This window comes from Erinaceus europaeus, chromosome 8, assembly GCF_950295315.1.
Source record: "Erinaceus europaeus chromosome 8, mEriEur2.1, whole genome shotgun sequence".
NCBI lineage: Eukaryota > Metazoa > Chordata > Mammalia > Eulipotyphla > Erinaceidae > Erinaceus > Erinaceus europaeus.
Window position 1 is genome coordinate 6,609,821 of NC_080169.1, and position 17,904 is coordinate 6,627,724.

A 17,904-nucleotide genomic window follows, 5' to 3' on the forward strand; every position below is an offset into this window, starting at 1 on the left:
AACAAATAACTAAATAGTCCCAGAGAGCTAGCTGTTGTCTATGCCATGTGAAAAGATAAAGAAAATTCTAAAACCTGGAAGTGGGACTTCCCTCAACTGTGCTGGGAATAGTCTCTAGTTTCTAGCTTCCAAATTTATAAGAAATGCACTGTTCTTTATAAGCCTCCCAGTCTTCGATACTTGTTGCAGAAGCCAAAATGGACTAAGGCAACTAGAAAGCTGTGGGGTTTACTTTGGTGCCTTTTCTAGGTCAGTCATTGCTCTCATTCAGGGGCAGAGCCTACACACTGAAATGTTTTCAACCTATGTAACTATAGGCACAACGAAAGCAGCTTTCTGTGTGAAGAAACAAGGGTCATCTGCCAACACTCATGTCCAGCAGAGAAGCAATTACAGAAGCCAGAACTCCTACCTTCTGTACCCCCAAAACGATTTTGATCCATACGCTCAATGGGAGAGAAGTGATAGGAGGAAGAAGATAAGAGGGCTCTGAACTCCAGCTCCATCAGGACCCAGAGAGAGAGGAGCAAAATGAGAGCGATATTTGGATATAGAAATAGCATCATGAGCGGCTTGGAGGGGAAGAGAGGACTGGTCCTGGAAGAAAAAGGTGGCAATTATGTACAGATGTAGACCGAAAGTCATAGAGATAATAGTTAACCCTTGTCTGCAACCTCAGGAGAACTGCTGTAGCTTACAACGGAAGAATTGGGGATTCCGAACTGGTGGTAGGAATGGTGCAGAATTATACCCCTGTTGACATGTAATTTTGTAAATCAGTATTAAATCACTAATAAAATTAGAAAAAGAAGCAAGAGTCATCTACAATATATTAGTTATACTAGTTTTACTGTTGTTGCTGTGTGTGTATTTGTGTGTGTGTGTGTGTGTGTGTGTGTGTGAAAGAGAGAGAGAGAGAAAGAGAGAGAGAGAAAGAGAAAGAGAGAGGAGATTGTCTAAGGACTTTTATTTGGAGACTGTTTGTACCTTTCCTCTAGACACTATGAGGGTGATATAAGCATTCTGATAGTGGTCTCATTCCTTTTTTTTTCTCTTTATTAAAGATTTATTTATTATTGTATAGAGATGGAGTGAATCTGAGAGAGGAGGGGTAGGCAGAGAGGGAAAGAGACAGGGTGAGGACCAGAGGCTTGAACCTGAGTTCTTACACACTGTGATGTGTGCACGTAACCAGGAGCGCCACCATCGGGTCCCCAGTATTCTCACTCTCTATACACCTTTTAGTTTAAAGAGGTACTATTTCTTGGGAAATCATTCATGCCTACTAAACTTCTAATGCCCATGTTGAGGAAATTTTCCAAAACTGAAACTAAGAAGCAAGAAAAACATTGAGGACAATATCTGATGAACAGAACATCTGGGTAGTGGTTCGTGAGTGAAAGGAAGTTGGGAGACCATTTATTGAGGCCTTGGTCTATCTTTCTAGGGAAAGCTACGTGTATTGGGGTGGTGTTCTCTTTCTCTTTATTTTTCTGTCATGTAACATACCCTCTTTTTTTTTTTTTTTTGCCTCCAGGGTTATTGCTGGGCTCGGTGCCTGCAGTAGGAATCCACTGCTCCTGGAGGCTATTTTCTCCTTTTTTGTTGCCTTTGTTGTTTATCGTTGTTGTTGTTACTATCATTGTTATTATTGCTGTCATTGTTGTTGGCTAGGACAGAGAGAAATAGAGAGAGGAGGGGAAGGCAGAGAGGAAGAGAGAAAGATAGACACCTGCAGACCTGCTTCATCGCTGGAATCGGGATCCTTACGCCAGTCCCTGTGCTTTGCACCACCTGTGTTTAACCCGTTGTGTTATCGCCTGGTTCCCATGTAACATACTCTCTATTGGTAAAAGGCCGTGGAAATAGTGCAATAAAAGTGTCCCAGACTGATATATATAGGGCCCCAGGGGTTCCAGGTTCAATCCCTGATACTACAATATGTCAGAGATGAGAAGTCTCTCTCATAAAAATAAATGAACACATTTTAAAATATATAAAATACATATTTTTGAAATGAGAAATAGGAAAAATATCCAGGAATATGTATACAAGATCATTAAATAGGGGCCAGGCCATGGCTCACCTGGCAGAGTACGCATGTTCCCATGTGAGAGGACCTAGGTTCAAGTCCTCTGTCTCTACCCACAGGTGAAAAGTTCACAAGTGGTGGAGATGTATGTGTCTCTCCTCTGTCTCCCTCTTTATCTCTCGACTCCAACCGTCTGTCAAAAAAAAAAAAATGACTCCCCTGGAATGGTGAAGTTGTGCAAGCACTGAGCCCCAGGGATAACCCTGCTGGAAACAGAAAAAGACTACTAACTGTGGGTAGCAGGATTATGAGTGACCTCTGCTTTGTTGTCTTTTTCTGTGTTGCCAAGATTTTTCCACCATGAATATGTATAATGATAACAATCCCTAGAAATAATATCTGTTCTTTCAACACACATTTATTGAGACTTACTATGTGCCAGGCACGTCTAGGTGCTAAGGATTTGGTGTTAAACCAGATCAAAATGGTCTCCTCTCACCTCAGGAAAGAAAGACAGTAAACAGTATACAGATCAGTCCCTGTGACACTATCACGGTGTCCTGAAGAACACATAGTGCGAAGAGCAAGGACCAGCGGAAGGATCCCAGTTCGAACCCCTGGCTCCCCACCTGCAGGTGGGTCACTTCACAAGTGGTGAAGCAAGTTTACAGGTGTCTATCTTTCTCTCTCCCTCTCTCTCTCTCCTCCTTTCTCAGTTTTTCTCTGTCCTATCTAACAACAACAACAACAGAAAAAAGATGGCTGCTATAAGCAGTGCAGGCACAGAGCCCCAGTGATAAACCTGGAGGCAAAATAAATAAATAAATAAATAAATAAATAAATAAATAAATAAATAAAGGAATGGGTATTTGAATGTATAAGAGAGACTTTCTGAAGAGGTGATAAGACCTGAATGAGGTGAACCCAGAAGTTCAAACTTGATAGAACTAAACTAGTCTTTATGGATGAAATTACTATGTACCTATATATCTGTATGCATAGATAGTCATTTGGTGGGATTAGCATCTTATGCATGTGCAATTGTATCACTCTTGATCTGTGGGCTGTGGCTTGATCAGAGGGTCCAGGGTTCATGTCCCTGTTCAGGTGCCAATCTACGGGCTGTCACTCTGGGTCCTCCACCTCCCTGGCCAGTGGAAGCCAGGGTCAGAGCTGCCCCCTGGGAGTCCTGGGGTGGCTGTGCGTGACAACTCGTTTATTGAGGGAGAAAGCAGGCAGATATACCCATTGCACAGGGAGAAGGTTAAGGTCATCATTAACCCAAACACAAAGCAACACAATGCATAGTCACATTTTGACCTACAAACTATATGACCACAAGTGAAGTGTTACCATACAAGGTTTGATCACAAGATCACAATGCAATTTTCCCCGGGGGTAAATTACAGGCATTTCAGGAGAGGGGGAGGAGTAACAGCATGTTTGTGGTGGTTTTCATGTTTGGCCAAACACTACATACACTATAAACACTATATATATTCATGACCTTTGTTTTAAGGGGAGGGGAAGGGCATATGCAGAAAGGTAGCCCCTAACCGGAGAAGTTCACAGGTCAGGAAAACCTGCCATTGTCTAGACCCAGAGGGGGAAGAGCCTGGGGTCAACCCACTTGGACCTCATAGAAACAGCGGCCTGGACTTCCTGGGCAGTGGGCCCACTTTCCAATAATGATCATTGTTTTTCATCCAGAGAGACTGCACAGCACTGCAACTTCCTCCATGGCTATAGAAACTCCCATGCTCAAGCCTTGGTTACCCACATGGCAGTGAGGCACCTTACCCAGTGAGATAGCTTTCCAGTTCCTGCAAAAATATATTACTAACTGCAAAAACACTGCTATGAAGCAGTGTGTGCTACCATCTTTTTTTAAATATAAGATTTAAAAAAATATATTTTTATTATATTTATCTTTAGTTATTGGATAGAGACAGCCAGAAATTGAGAGGAAGAAGGAGATATATAGACAGAGAGACAGAGAGAAACCTGCAGCTCTGCTTAACCACTCGTGAAACTTTCCCCCCCTGCAGGTGGAGACCAGGGGCTTGAACCTGGGTCCTTGCACACTATAGTGTGTGCACTTAATCATGTGCGCAGCTGCCTGGCCCCTGTGATATAATCTTTTAAAAACTATATTTTATTTATTTATTTATTTAGAGACCTCAAGACCAGAGCACTGCTCAGCTTTAGCTGACAGTTGTGCTGAGGACTGAACTTGGGATCAGAGCCTTGGGCAGGAAAATATTTTCCATAGCCATTATGCTCTATTCCCAGCCCTGATATAATCTTTATACTGGCATCTAAAGGTCTCCAAGGTATTCAGGAGATTTTAAGAAGTTGTTATGCTGGTTGGGCAGAGGTAGGTAATTTTGACTTTTTTTTCCTCTCATTTTTTTTTGTCTCTAGGGTTATTGCTCGGTGCCTGCACTACTAATCCACTACTCCTGGAGGCCACCTTTTCCCTTTTGTTGCCCTCGTTGTTCATCGGTGTTGTTGTTACTATTATTGTTGTTGGACAGGACAGAGAGAAACAGAGAGAGGAGGGAAGACATAGAGGGGGAGAGAGAGATACCGCCTATGAAGAGATTCCCTTGCAGGTGGGGAGCCGGGGGCTCAAACTGGGATCCTTCTGCAGGTCCTCTGCTTTGTGCCACGAGCGCCCAACCCGCTGTACTACCTCCTGGCGCCCGGTAATTTTGACTTTTTTACTTGCACACTGATTGAATGATATTTGGCATCAGGGTTATCATGGAGGCTCAGTTTGTACAGAACTTCATTAACTCTCAGTGGTCTTTTTTTTTTTTTCTTTTCTTTCTTTTTCTTTACTCTGGATAGAGGATGAGAAACAGAAAGACAGGGCCAGGCAGTGGCATACCTGGTTAAGTGCATAATGTACAAAGCACAAGGACCCGCACAAGGATCTAGGTTCGAGCCCTCAGCTCCCCACCCGCATCAGGGTCACTTAACGAGAAATGAAGCAGGTCTGTCTGCCTGCCTATCTATCTGTCTGTCTATCTATCTATCTATCTATCTATCTATCTATCTCCCCCTCCTCTCTCAATTTCTCTCTGTCCTATCCAATAACATGGAGAAAATGACTGGCAAGAGAAGTGGATTCATAGTGCCAGCACCCAGCCCCAGCAATAACTCTAAAGAAAAAGATATAGATAGATAGATAGATAGATAGATAGATAGATAGATAGATAGCCACATAGAAAGAAAAAGAGAGAAGGAGTAGGAGGCCAGGCAGTGGTGCACCCTGTTAAACACACATAATGCTAAGTGCAAGGACCCTCACAAGGATCCGGGTTTGAGCCCCAGCTCCCCCACCTGCGATAGGGACACTTCATGACATATACTCTGAGCTGCTGAAAGATGTTAAAGGGCTTGGGGGTTGGAAGGTAGTGCACTGGTTGTGTGGAGACCAGGGGTTTGAACCTGGGTCTTACTACAGGCCAATGTGTACATTTTAGCAGAGGCATCACTGTCTGATTTCCCACAGACAGAAAATTATAAACAAGGGAATTCCAAGTCCTGTGATGTTCTACTATGAGTATTCTGAGAGAAGAAGAGGAAAATTAAAAAAAAAAAAAAGCTAAGGAGAGAAAATGGGATATGAGAAGGGAAACGAGCATAACATGTCCTGAAAACCATGCGAACAAAATATGCAGAGATAGAGGAAATGGCCAGTGGTAGGACGGATGTTGATAGAGAGATGGCTTGATTAGTGCTGTGGTGCATGTTACACTTGCTAAGGGAGTTTTAGTACAATTATGCTGGTGAAAGTTTGACTGGAGAGGGTTCAGGAGAGCACAGGAGGACAGAAATTAGAGTTAGCACAAAGTTGGCTTTAAATCGGAGGGTAGACAGATTTTAGCTAGTAGGATCAAAAGAGGGATTTTTAAGATGGGTTTAATAAAAGGAATTATAAAGGGGAAGAACATCTTTTACTGGAATTGGGGAAATATAAGACTATCACGTTAATTCCAGTAAAAACAAACCACTAGTTGGTGGAATATTTTCAGGTCTTTGGGCACTTTGCCCCTGACCACCATCTTTGAGGTCGGAATTGGGAAGAAACTGCTCGAGGTCAATGGGGAGAAGTATAGATGGACTCAGAACGAGAGTGTCTCTGGATCTTATTAATCAGTTAGTCTTATATTCTTTCATTACATTTCCTTTCCTCTTCTTTTCTTTTCTTTTTTTTTTATTATCTTTATTCATTGGATAGAGACAGCCAAAAATCAAGAGGGAAGGGGAAGATAGTTATTGAGAGAGAGACCTGCAGCCCTGCTTCGTCACTTGCAAAGCTTTCCCCCTGCAGGTAGGGACCAGGGGCTAGGCCCTGGATCCTTGTACACTGTAACATGTACGCTCAACCAGGGGGGTCACCGGCCGGCCCCCTTCTTTCCTTCTCGTTACGGCCTGCTCTCTCTCCCTTCACATTGCAGGCCTCAGAAGTCCAGAATCAACAGAGCCACCACATTAAGACTTGTTAAATGAACATTATGTCCTTCCAAGAAAATCTCAATCTTGAAGAACAAAGTAGAATTGCAAAGCAGCATGGTTTATTTTTTCAGAGTCAAAAAGCTAGAAGCAGTTAGATTTTTTTCTGAACTGATAAAAAAGAAAATGCTGGCCCTAGTCATGAGAGATGAAGAGAAGTCCAGGCAAAATAAGTCATTCTCCTGAACGCTTAAAGCAAACCTTTCTTAAAATGAAAGCTCAGTGCATGATCTGAGTTCATGACTAAATAATTTGCTTGAACACTTCATACCAATTTACTTTACCCAACTGCACACATACGTTCTAAGGATTTACACTGATATTATCTGAGAAATCCAAAAGAACACACAGAGACATAGAAATAGATAGATAGACAGATAGACAGGCAGATAGATAGAAATATGATGCCACCTTTATCTTTCTCTCATCAAACAATTTAGTCTGAAATTATTCAGTAGGGCCAACCAAGAAAGACTTTGTCATTACCTCCTTTGGATTACTGTGTCCCTGTGGGGTAAGGAGCCACCCGCATAATATCTGAGTATAATACGTATATGCACCCAAGGTGTGGAGGCAGACTCAGCAAATGGAGCCACCAGGGCTCACAACACCACCAAGTATCTGCTATGGCAGACTGAGATTCACTGGACATCTTCTGGGAGCCTCTTATGAGTTATACACACATATATATGCCATACGAATATCATAGTATCATACGGAGTGGCTGTCTATCACAGCTGAATAGTGGGAGCCAGTTTTTCTTACTGTCTAAAAAAGAAGTGACTAAAATGAATGGAAGGATATTTCAACTAGCCTTGCGGATTACAAATGGAGGTGTAGGCTTGCATGCAGGTGTACATGTGTGTATTGAGTTCATTCATATATGTGTTCCGATCTTGCTCTGATCACTGAGACGGCCTAAAAGCAGTGCCACCCAGTAGCCATGAGCACAGCTAGAGCAAAGATCTTAGCTTCCCAAAATTGACAAACAACAATAATTAGGGTTTCTTCAGAAATGCTTTATCTTTAGACTATGGAAAGGAGAAATTATATTGGAAAATAGGGAAGACCCCTAGGAATAAATACAACATTTGTATATTAAATGAATATACAAATTAATTTTAATATACAATAATATAGTAAAATTTGTATATTAAATTCATTTGTATATTAAATGAATATACAAACCAACTTGAAGAGCTTCACTCTGGCCATATGTGAGACAATTTGAACAAGAACAAACACAGTAAAATAAAAATTCTCGGGTTCATGCTGTGCTGCTACATGCAAGTGAGTAAGTGGAAAGTCTAATTATGAATGAGATACATCCATTATGTTAATTGTATCCCCACACATATTTACTACTTGCATTGTTTAAATGTCACTTTAGGAGTGAGAGAAATGCTGAAGAGAGATGGTATGTGTTCCGCCACGTGTGTCGTCCAGATCTGAATGCTGGTACAGCATGGGAGTGCTGGGACAGCAGGGGGTGCTTTGGTAGTGTGGTGTTTCTCCCTCTCTGTGTGTCTCTCTGTGACTCTATGTGAGTGAAAGACCCAGCCTAACATGGAATGGTGAGACTGCACATCTGTAAGGTGCTGCTTCCCTCTCCTCCCCGAAGAAAACAAATGAATAAAAGTGGCTCTTTAGTGGCATAAGTATGCTGTCCCAAGTTTGATAACCTTCTTACCTTCATTTCATGTAATACAGTGATTCTTTGGTGTCCTCTCTCTCTCTCTCTCTCTCTCTTTTTCTCTCTCTCTCCCCTCTCCTTTTCATTCAATAGGGCAGACAGAAATTGAGAAGGGAGGGGAAGATAGAGAAAGGAGAAGAAAGACAGACACCTGCAGACCTGCTTCACCGCTTGTGAAGCTTCCCCCCTACAAGTAGGGAGCAGGGCCTCAACCCTGGGTCCTTGAGCAAATCTTAGCGCTTAGTACTATGCGCACTTAAGTGCCACCTGACCAGCAATCCCCTCTCTTTCTTCCTCTCTCTTTTCCTTTCTAATACTTAAAAATAAAATAAATCCTAAAAAGGTATCATTTTTGTTGGGAATACCTCGTGAGAGAGGCTCAGTCTAGTGGGTGTGGTTTTCTGACCTCATGAGCATAGCATAGGATGCAAAAACAGGGATTGTGTGTATGGGAGATTACTTAAACAAGAGTTCAGGGCAAGTATGCCCTTTCAACATTTTCTACACCCCTTTCTACTGTGGCTGTTCCTGTCTCCTCTTCTCCTGGGGCCATTTCTTTGGGGACCTGCATATGTTGTAACTAAAAGCTGGTGAACTAAGTTTAAGGACTCATAGCTCCTGCCACATGTCTAGTTAGACTTTCTTTCTTGAATATTTTCCGTAGTGGTTACGATGTACCTAATAAGCCTGCCACTTTCCTAAAGCCCACAAGAGCCTCCCCCCCAGTAGTTTCTATTTTTTTATTGTATCACTTTGTGAGGTTTCTAGTCTGATTTGCTGTGATCACAGGTGCTAGAGTATTGCTCTAGTTCTCTTTCTCTCTCTTTCATAAGTAACTCTAGAAAAAATAAAAATAAATGTGAACTTTAGTAGCAAGGATCAGTTCATCTTGATTTTCCCAAGAATACTACAAGCTCAGATCCCTCACCTTTAAGGTAACACTCTAAAAACTTTTTAAGATTTATTTTGTTTTTTTTTAGAAATAAAGAGGAAGTGAGAGAGAGAGAGCAAGCGAGAGAGAGAGAACCACCACCACCACAGGACTTCAATAGAGAAAAAGAAATTCTGTAGAACAGCTATTTTAAAAAATCATAAAAATTGGAAAACAATTATCCTGGTTAAGAAAAAGGAAAAGACATTTAAAAAAAACTAATATCAGAGGGAAAAGATAGGCATCACTATATATCTTATGAATATTAAAAGGAAAATATAGGAATACTATATAATTTTATGCCTACAGATCTGATAACCTAGATGAAAACGGATTGATTTCTTAAATAATTCATGGGAAGATCTTCCAAAATTCACACAAGAAGGAGTCAATTTTCTTTTTTTTTTTTTTTCTTCCTCCAGGGTTATTGCTGGGCTCGGTGCCTGCACCATGAATCCACCGCTCCTGGAGGCCATTTTTCCCCCTTTTTGTTGCCCTAGTTGTTGCAGCCTCTTTGCGGTTATTATTGCCATTGCTTTGTTGTTGGATAGGACAGAGAGAAATGGAGAGAGGAGGGGAAGACAGAGAGGGGGAGAGAAAGATAGACACCTGCAGACCTGCTTCACCACCCGTGAAGCGACTCCCCTGCAGGTGGGGAGCCGGGGGCTCGAACCGGGATCCTTACGCCGGTCCCTGCGCTTTGCGCCACGTGCGCTTAACCCACTGCGCCACCGCCCGACCCCCCAGGAGTCAATATTCTAAACTGACAGATTACTGTTTTAAAAATTGAAGAAAAGGGGAGTCAGGCGGTAGCAGAGTGGTTAAGCGCAAGTGGCTTGAAGCACAAGGACCGGCTTAAGGATCCTGATTTATGCTCCCGGCTCCCCACCTGCAGGGGAGTCCCTTCACAGGCTGTGAAGCAGGTCTACTCTCTGTCTTCCCCTCCTCTCTCCATTTCTCTCTGTCTTAGCTAACAACGATGACATCAATAACAACAATAATAATAACTACAATAAAAAACAAGGGCAACAAAAGGGAAAATAAATAAATAGATAAATAAATAAGTAAATAAATAAATAGGAGGGAGAAAAAATCTTCCCAGTCAGAAAGTCCTAGATGGGTTTACTAGAGCATTCATTCTACCAAACTTTAAGGAAGGAATTATAGAATCCTTTATAGTTCCTGTAAGGAAAAAGAAATAAAAGAACTACTTAATAAGTTATACTGTAAATTTATTGATTTCATATTGTTGTTGCAAAATTGACCAAGATGTGTGTGTGTTAGATATTCAATACAAACCTGATATCTTAGAGAGATTTTAGAAAATTTTCATACCAGAAAAAGAATGGTATTGCTTCCTACTGAAGATTCCTCATAGACTTCAGTTACACCAGTGAGGAAAGTTAACATCAGAATGCAATAATGGAGTACTGCTTCTATGATGTTCCTATCTCTGGATAATGCCTTGAATCTAATTATGAGGAAATACCAGAAAAATCTGAACTGACCAACACTCTACCAACTACCTCTACTGTGACCTCCTCCCAAAAATAAATGCCAGAAAGACTAAGGAACTGTTCTAGACAGAGACCAATGTGTAAATACAAAATATGGTATTTTCTCTAAGGGACATAAAGGATAAAGTAGGGAGCCAGGCAGCGGTATACCCAGTTAAGCTCATGTAGTATGAAGTGTAAGGACCTGCACAAAGATCCAGGTTCAAGACCCTGGTTCCCTACCTGCAGGGAGCAAGCTTCACAAGTGAAGCAGGTCTGCAGGTGTTTATCTTTCTCTCTCCCTCTCTCTATCTCCTTCCTCTCTCAATTCCTCTCTGTCCTATTCAATAAAATGGAAAAAATGTTCACCAGGAGCTATAGATTTTTAGTGCTGGCACCAACCCCCAGTGATAACCCTAGAGGCAAGATAAAATGACATAAAATAAAGGATATAAAGGAGAGCTGGGGGGAAAAGCATAATGGTTATACAAAAAGACTTTTGTGCCTGAGTTACAAAAGGTTCAAGGTTCAACCCCCAGCACCACCATATACCAAAGCTAAATAGTGCTCTGGTGAAACACATGCACAGACACACAAGCACACACACCTGGCAAAACTTGACTAAAACTGGAATTTCAGATGACAGAAAGGAATCAATGTCAATTTATCCTTATTTCTACGGGGTGATGCTGCAGAAATGCAGGAGAATGTCTTTGTTGTAAAAATACAATGAAGTATTTGGAAGTTATGGGGATATCAGTTTGGCAACTCATTTCCAAATAGTTTGGGGAGACATTCTATGTTAACTTAATTGCAAAGCATGCGGTTTTTTTAAAAAATAAAATACAACTATATATTTGGAGGGACACAAACCTCTTATCTTGACTCTTAAACACATATGGTCATTGACATTACTAACTGTGATAACATTCTTTGGAATTAATCCTTCATGCAGATACTTGAAGGACATGCCTAAATAAGCAGTTCCATTCAGCACTTCAGTATAAAAGGAGGTTATACAACATAGAAGGAGGTAGGATCTCCTCATGATAAAAGTATGTAATGCTAGCCTCTTCTTTTTTATTATCTTTATTTTTAACTTTCTTTTTAAAAATTTGTTTATTCCCTTTTGTTGCCCTTGTTTTATTGTTGTAGTTATTGATGTTGTTGTATAGGGCAGAGAGAAATGGAGAGAGAAGGGGAAGACAAAGAGGGGGAGAGAAAGACAGAGAGGGGGGAGAGAAAGACACCTGCAGACCTGCTTCACCGCTTGTGAAGTGACTCCCCTGCAGGTAGGCAGCCGGGGGCTCGAACCGGGATCCTTCCTCCAGTCCTTGCACTTTGCGCCAAGTGCACTTAACCGCTGTGTTACCTCTCAACTCCCTGCTAGCCTCTACTAACCACTGCCCTTCAATACAGGGAAAATGAGAAGGAAGAAAAGTTCTTTACCTTTGAATTTCACTACACAAAAACACAATTTGAAATATATTTTTAACTCTATTTCATTGCATCATGGTGCAAGAGTAATCTTCCTGATACAGTAAGCAGCACAATGAATGTCTTCTTACTCCAATTCTAAGGAAGGATACATATATATTACTTAGTATCAGCATTACATTGGGTTGTTAGAAAGGTCATGACATATTTTTCTAAGCAAAAAAATATCTCCTGACTTCCCACAACCCAATAGATATCATTAAAATTAAAATGGAAGTTGGAAAACACTGACATTCTTATAAATTAAGACCCTCGTGCCGAAGTCAGGATCATAAGTTATATTTGCCCTCTGAATTTAGCAGTGCTTTCTCCCCTATGCTAAGTACTTTTCTGTAACAAAAAGAGAAGACTGGAGCAGTAGAGTAGCTATCAGCTCCCCAATAAGAAGGGCAGGAAGCCCATACCTTTTTGGTGAATTGTCACTATTTCACCCCGTCAGGAGTAAAAAAAAAAAAAAAAAAGTCTGTCTTTCTTTTCTCTTTTCTCTCTTTTTTGACTCTTCTCTCTCTTTTCCCTCCTCCCACATGCCACCCAGTTGATAAGCCTCTCCAAAACTTTCCTCATTTATCTGTGAGTCCTTCTCACAACTGTCGCTACTTATCTTTCACCTCCACCTCAAGAAGTCTTCAGTGACATTTTTGCTTTCATTTCTGATCTCCTCATTCTCAGTGAGGAGGCATTTTGTGATATCTGTGTCATTCAGTCTTGGTTCTCTGTTTAAAAACCCTTCAGTAGATCATTAGACTGACCATCATACCCAGGGCTTTAGTATTAAATGTGCTTGGCTTATAGTTCTTGAAAAACACTGTTTGCTTCAGCCAGACACACACACACACACACACACACACACACACACACACCCTTGAATATATTAACCCCCCCCCATCATTTTATACTTTGGGACTTGTTTATATTTCACCCCCTCCCAGAACCCCTGGATGAAGTGCCCATCTGAAGTGTTCTCATTATATTTAGTTCACCCTTCGCCACATCCTCTTCTAGCCAAGCTGCATGACAAGGTCTCAGCTGAAAGAGGATTACTTCAAGGATGAACTCCTTCTGGGAAAGGATGTGGCAAAATAGGGGGGAATGTTATTCTTACTAGGAATGACTGGAACATTGAGATGTACCTATACTGAAGCAACTGCAGAAACTATCCTGTGAAAATTGTAAGCAATCCCTCTTGTCAGAAATTGCCAGACAATATCCCCCAAACAAACCCAATGGAGATTTTTATGATAACATTAAAAGGGCTGAGCTGTTAGCTTCTTGGCCTACTCAAGCACCTAGACCCCAACCTTATAAGAATAAGAAAACTAGTAACAGAAAGATAGTTCCCACAGCACAGGGGACACCCCCCCACACACAGATAGCTTACTAGTTTAATGGCAAACTCTGGTATCCACCTAGGTCTAAAGGGTTACAGAGAGTTCCCAACCTCCATTGCTCCTACAGGAGCACTTGAGGACAAAGGCATTCGTTGGGTAAACATTGATGAAGTAAGAACAATGCTTTCTCAGCTAGGGTTCATGGAGAGATTGGCTAGACAAGGTCCACCTTGGTGCATAGGCACTAAGGACCAAAAATAAGCTATAATTAAGCAGTTAAACCAGTATTACAAAAAATGTCGCCCACAATGGGTCCACAGTAAGGATATAGAAAACATGCTCGGTCCCAATATAATCTGTGTTTCACCTTTTCAAAGGAAATTATAGGAACCTTTTAAAATGTTACTTTCATTTTACTCTAACTCTTGCCACAAACAGCTGGACTGCAAAGTATAAAAAAGACTTGCTTGCCTGAATAAATCAGATGGACATCAGACCTCGGTGTCCTGTCTACTTCCTCTCTCCGCTCCGCAGCTACTCTGACACTGACACACCTTCAGGGACTCCTGAGCCACCGCAGCTGGACTGCGGCAATCCTTTATCTCATTCCATGAGAATTTTTACATGTTATTTTGTTTACGTGGTTCATTACGACTTCTTTGAAAACTATAACCAAATCTGTATAGACACAACACTCAACAGTGAAAAAGCATGCACGCCAAGTTAATGAGCAAGAGACTGGCATGTTAGAGGCTCAGCACCTACTTGTTTTCCTCAGGTGCCATCTGTGTACCCTTGAGGAAATGGTTTCATCTCCCTAGACTGCAGATTCTCTGTACAGAACGTTTCACCCTGTAGAGCATACTCCTTATCACATGCAAACACTTGGGCTTAACACCTGGTTAACCACACCCAGTACAGGACTGCATATGGCAACAGGGGAGTGTCTAAGGTCTGAGAACAATGCTGTGGTGTCTCTTCTTTGTCTCTTTCTATTTGTAATAAAAAGAATAAAATGAATCCGCATGGGACTGGTGGGAATGTGTATAAGGGAGGCCCCATCATCACACAACACACACACACACACACACACACACACACACACACACACACACACACACACACACACACCAAAAAACTTCCAACCTATCATGAAATGTATACTTGCCAAGTTGTGAGATTTGTGAACTAAAAATAATTATATGTTAACTGGAAAGTCCTTTGGTCCATGCACTTAAATATTGTTATTATTGTTGTTGCTACAGCCTTTAAGGTGTGTGTGTGGGGGGGAATCCATGTTTTTGAAAGGTCTCAGGTATTCCCAATCCCGTGATGACTTGGTTGCTCGAGGCCTTCATAACAATCACATTTCTATCTCATAAAGAGTCATTTTGTACTCTTCAAAATACTACTCTGATAGATTTTCTCTTTCATGCTTCCTTCAAGATGCCTAACACTTCAATGAATTTATTTTCAGATGAAATGACAGCAATATTTGCACAGCTCTTACTGCCCACTGGAGCCTGACATCCACATGGCACCTGTTAACAAGGCAAATATTCTATAAGGCATCAGCAGGAGTCTGAAAGGAACACACACAGAAACAAGAAGGCAGTGAAAGAGACAGGTGCATATCCCAAAAGAAATCAGGATCAGAAGCAAAAGGAATTTTTAGAAAGAGGACATCCTTTGTTACAAAAGACATGGAAATGTGAATTACTAGACCAGCAGTTTAAAAAACATATAAATTCTCTAGAGATTATTGTGCAGTTACTAAAGTAGGCAGATAGTCATGAATGGCAAAGAGAAACTCCTAATGAGTTATGAGGCCAGCATAGTGATTATACAAAAGACTCCCATGACTCCCATGACTGAGACACTGAAGTTCCATGTTCAGTCCCCAGCACTACCATAAACTGGAGCTCAGTACGCTCTGATAAAAAAACCTGAGGATACAGAAAAAAAAAAGAAAAAAAGAAAAAAGAAAGAAAAGAAAAAGAAAAGAGAGAAAAAGAAAAAAAAACACCACAAAACCAGATGACATATATCCTTTTTTTTTTTTTAACAAAGAACATAAAACTTAAAATTCAATTTTTTTTAAGTTGAGGGACTAGGTGGTTAAGTGCACACAGTACAGTGCACAAGAACCCAGGTTCAAACCCCTGGTCCCCACCTGCAGGGGAAGCTTCATAAGTGGTGAAGCAGCGCTGCAGATGTTTTTCTATCTCTCCCCCTTTCTATTTCCCCCTCTCCTCTCAATTTCTCTCTATTAAATAAAAAATAAATAAAATCATTTAAAAATTTTAAGTCGTAACAGGGTAAGTGGGTGGAGATACATATCACACACACACACACACACACATATATGTCACACTTTTTGCAGTGTTTTCATATTCTTTTAAAATGGGAAGAAAAAAAATCTATCCTCTGTGTGCCTCTCTCACAAATGGCTTGAGAAAGAGAAAAGATAGAACAGGGACAGAAGGCTTGGGCAGAAGAGGGGGTGGCTCCAAGGGCCTGACTCAGCAGCCTGCTGAGCTGACAATGGGGGCGCTATACAAGGCAGACCCACCTTTGCCTGGCTGTTTCTTCACCTCTTCACCGGACACTGCAAGTCACCGAGTGACCTCAGTGGGCCCAGTCTGACCTTGCTGTTCCCAAGAGAAGTTCTTTGCTGATTTCTTATTGGCAGAAAGAAAGGAAGTTCCCAAAGCGTCTGGGAACCTATAGCCCCTATGGAGCGCCCCTCCCCACCCCCCGTGGCCCCTGCCACCCACCCTTGGCGCCCACCTACCTCTTGCAGGGGATCAGAGCCTTCCTCTCCTCCAGCACCCGCACCCGCTGGTTGAGCCCGTCATAGGAGAGGAGGGCGCGGCTGTTGAGCCCGGTGGTCTGCCGGTACAGAACCTGGCGCCCCTCCCATTGCTGGGGCGCCTGGCAGGGGCTTGGCGGCCCCAGGAATTTAGAGGCCCAGCTCTGCGGGGCTGCTACCCCTAGGCTGCAGAAACCGCCTAGCGCCCAGACCCCCAGGCCAACCAGCAGCCAAGTGCCCAAGCCCCTCCGGGCCGCGCAGGGCAGACCGCGCCCTGGCATTGCTGTCCCGGGCTCCCGCCTTCCCCTAGGGGCTGCCAGAGCTCAAGGGGCGCTGAGCAGCCTGGTCCAGGTGCCTCCCCCGCGCTGTGCAGAAGAGCCCTGTGAGCAGCCAGGCTCAGGCTGTGGAGATAAGGACCAGGGAGACCCGGGAGCGGGCCCCAGAGGCTGGGAAAGCTAGGGTGAACTGCGCGAGAGCTATTTCTGTCTGGGCCTTTGCCCGCCTCAGCTCCAGTTTTCAGTTGCTCTCTGCTGCCAACAGGAAATGCAGTGGCAGAGGTGCCACTTGCATCCTGAAGGGCATCCTTGCTTCAAAGAGCTAGGGAGAGAGAAGCTAGGGGAGAGGAGAGGAGGATGGAGAGAGAAGCTAGAGGAGAGGAGAGGAGGGTGGAGAGAGAAACTAGGGGAGAGGATGCTGCGGACCACTCAGTGGGTGAGCAGCAGGAGGGTCAGGGGTCTTGAAGGCAACCTCCCAGGTGGGCCAGGAGTCGGTGAGGGAGAACAGATAGACACCACACTCCATTGGAGGGTGAATCTGGACTCGTTTTAATAGTGAAACTGCATTAGCTTTTATACTTCTTTCAGGTTACATACAGGTTGCCTAAGCAACCAGCTCATAAAGAAGTAACAATAGTCTTGTGGCTTTGGCAGGCTACATGTTATTCCCCATAACTGTAAAGAATGGGTACAATATTTTGTATCGTTCTGTTCCCAGGGGAGGTCATACCCAGAATTGTTTTAGACTTTTGTTGAGGGCTATCTCTACCATTAATCTTTTATGGGGGCATACAGATCTTTGACTAGTCGTGGACCACTGCTCATCTAGGTCTGGTACAGTTTAACTATTAATCTTTCTTTGTTTCAATAAGTCAACTTGTACCTGGGAGGCCTCAATCTCTGTATTGTTTCTATGAGGGGCAAGTCATAACATGACTTGTTTTGTCCTTCTATGCTGACCCACCTTCTCCACTTTCATAATGTAACTTTCAAATATGCTCCTGTGTAAGGGAGAGGGGGTGCTTTTGACTCTCCATTCCCACCAGGCACTGCCAAAGCATTATTAATCAATTGTGACAGTATAATTGTTTGTAGCAATAACGGGGGAAGAATGCGTCGACCCATTCCTGTCCTTCTGCCCAGCTTCTTTGAAGTCTGAATGCAGGTCCAGAGGAGATGACTTTGTGGTTGTGACGGGGCGGCGCAAGAGGAGGATGGAGAGAGAAGCTAGGGGAGAGGAGAGGAGGGTGGAGAGAGAAGGGACATACAGAGGGGACAAAGCCAAGATGAGGGACTGGAAAGTGGGATTTCTATAC

At 42.6% G+C, this 17,904-nt stretch overlaps 1 protein-coding gene across 2 annotated transcripts in view; it reads right to left on the minus strand.

Moving 5' to 3' along the window:
• Positions 1 to 16,807, minus strand: part of EPDR1 (ependymin related 1) — a 33,578-nt gene extending 16,771 nt beyond the window's left edge. The window contains exon 1 of one of the 2 annotated variants that reach the window (XM_060195848.1): positions 16,296 to 16,806. In XM_060195848.1, coding sequence (XP_060051831.1) covers positions 16,296 to 16,594 — 299 coding nt within the window. In that variant the 5' untranslated portion in view covers positions 16,595 to 16,806. Of the gene's footprint in view, positions 1 to 16,295 lie in introns of both variants that reach the window. The other variant, XM_016193486.2, reaches the window with a different exon arrangement.
• Positions 16,808 to 17,904: the final 1,097 nt, after the last annotated feature.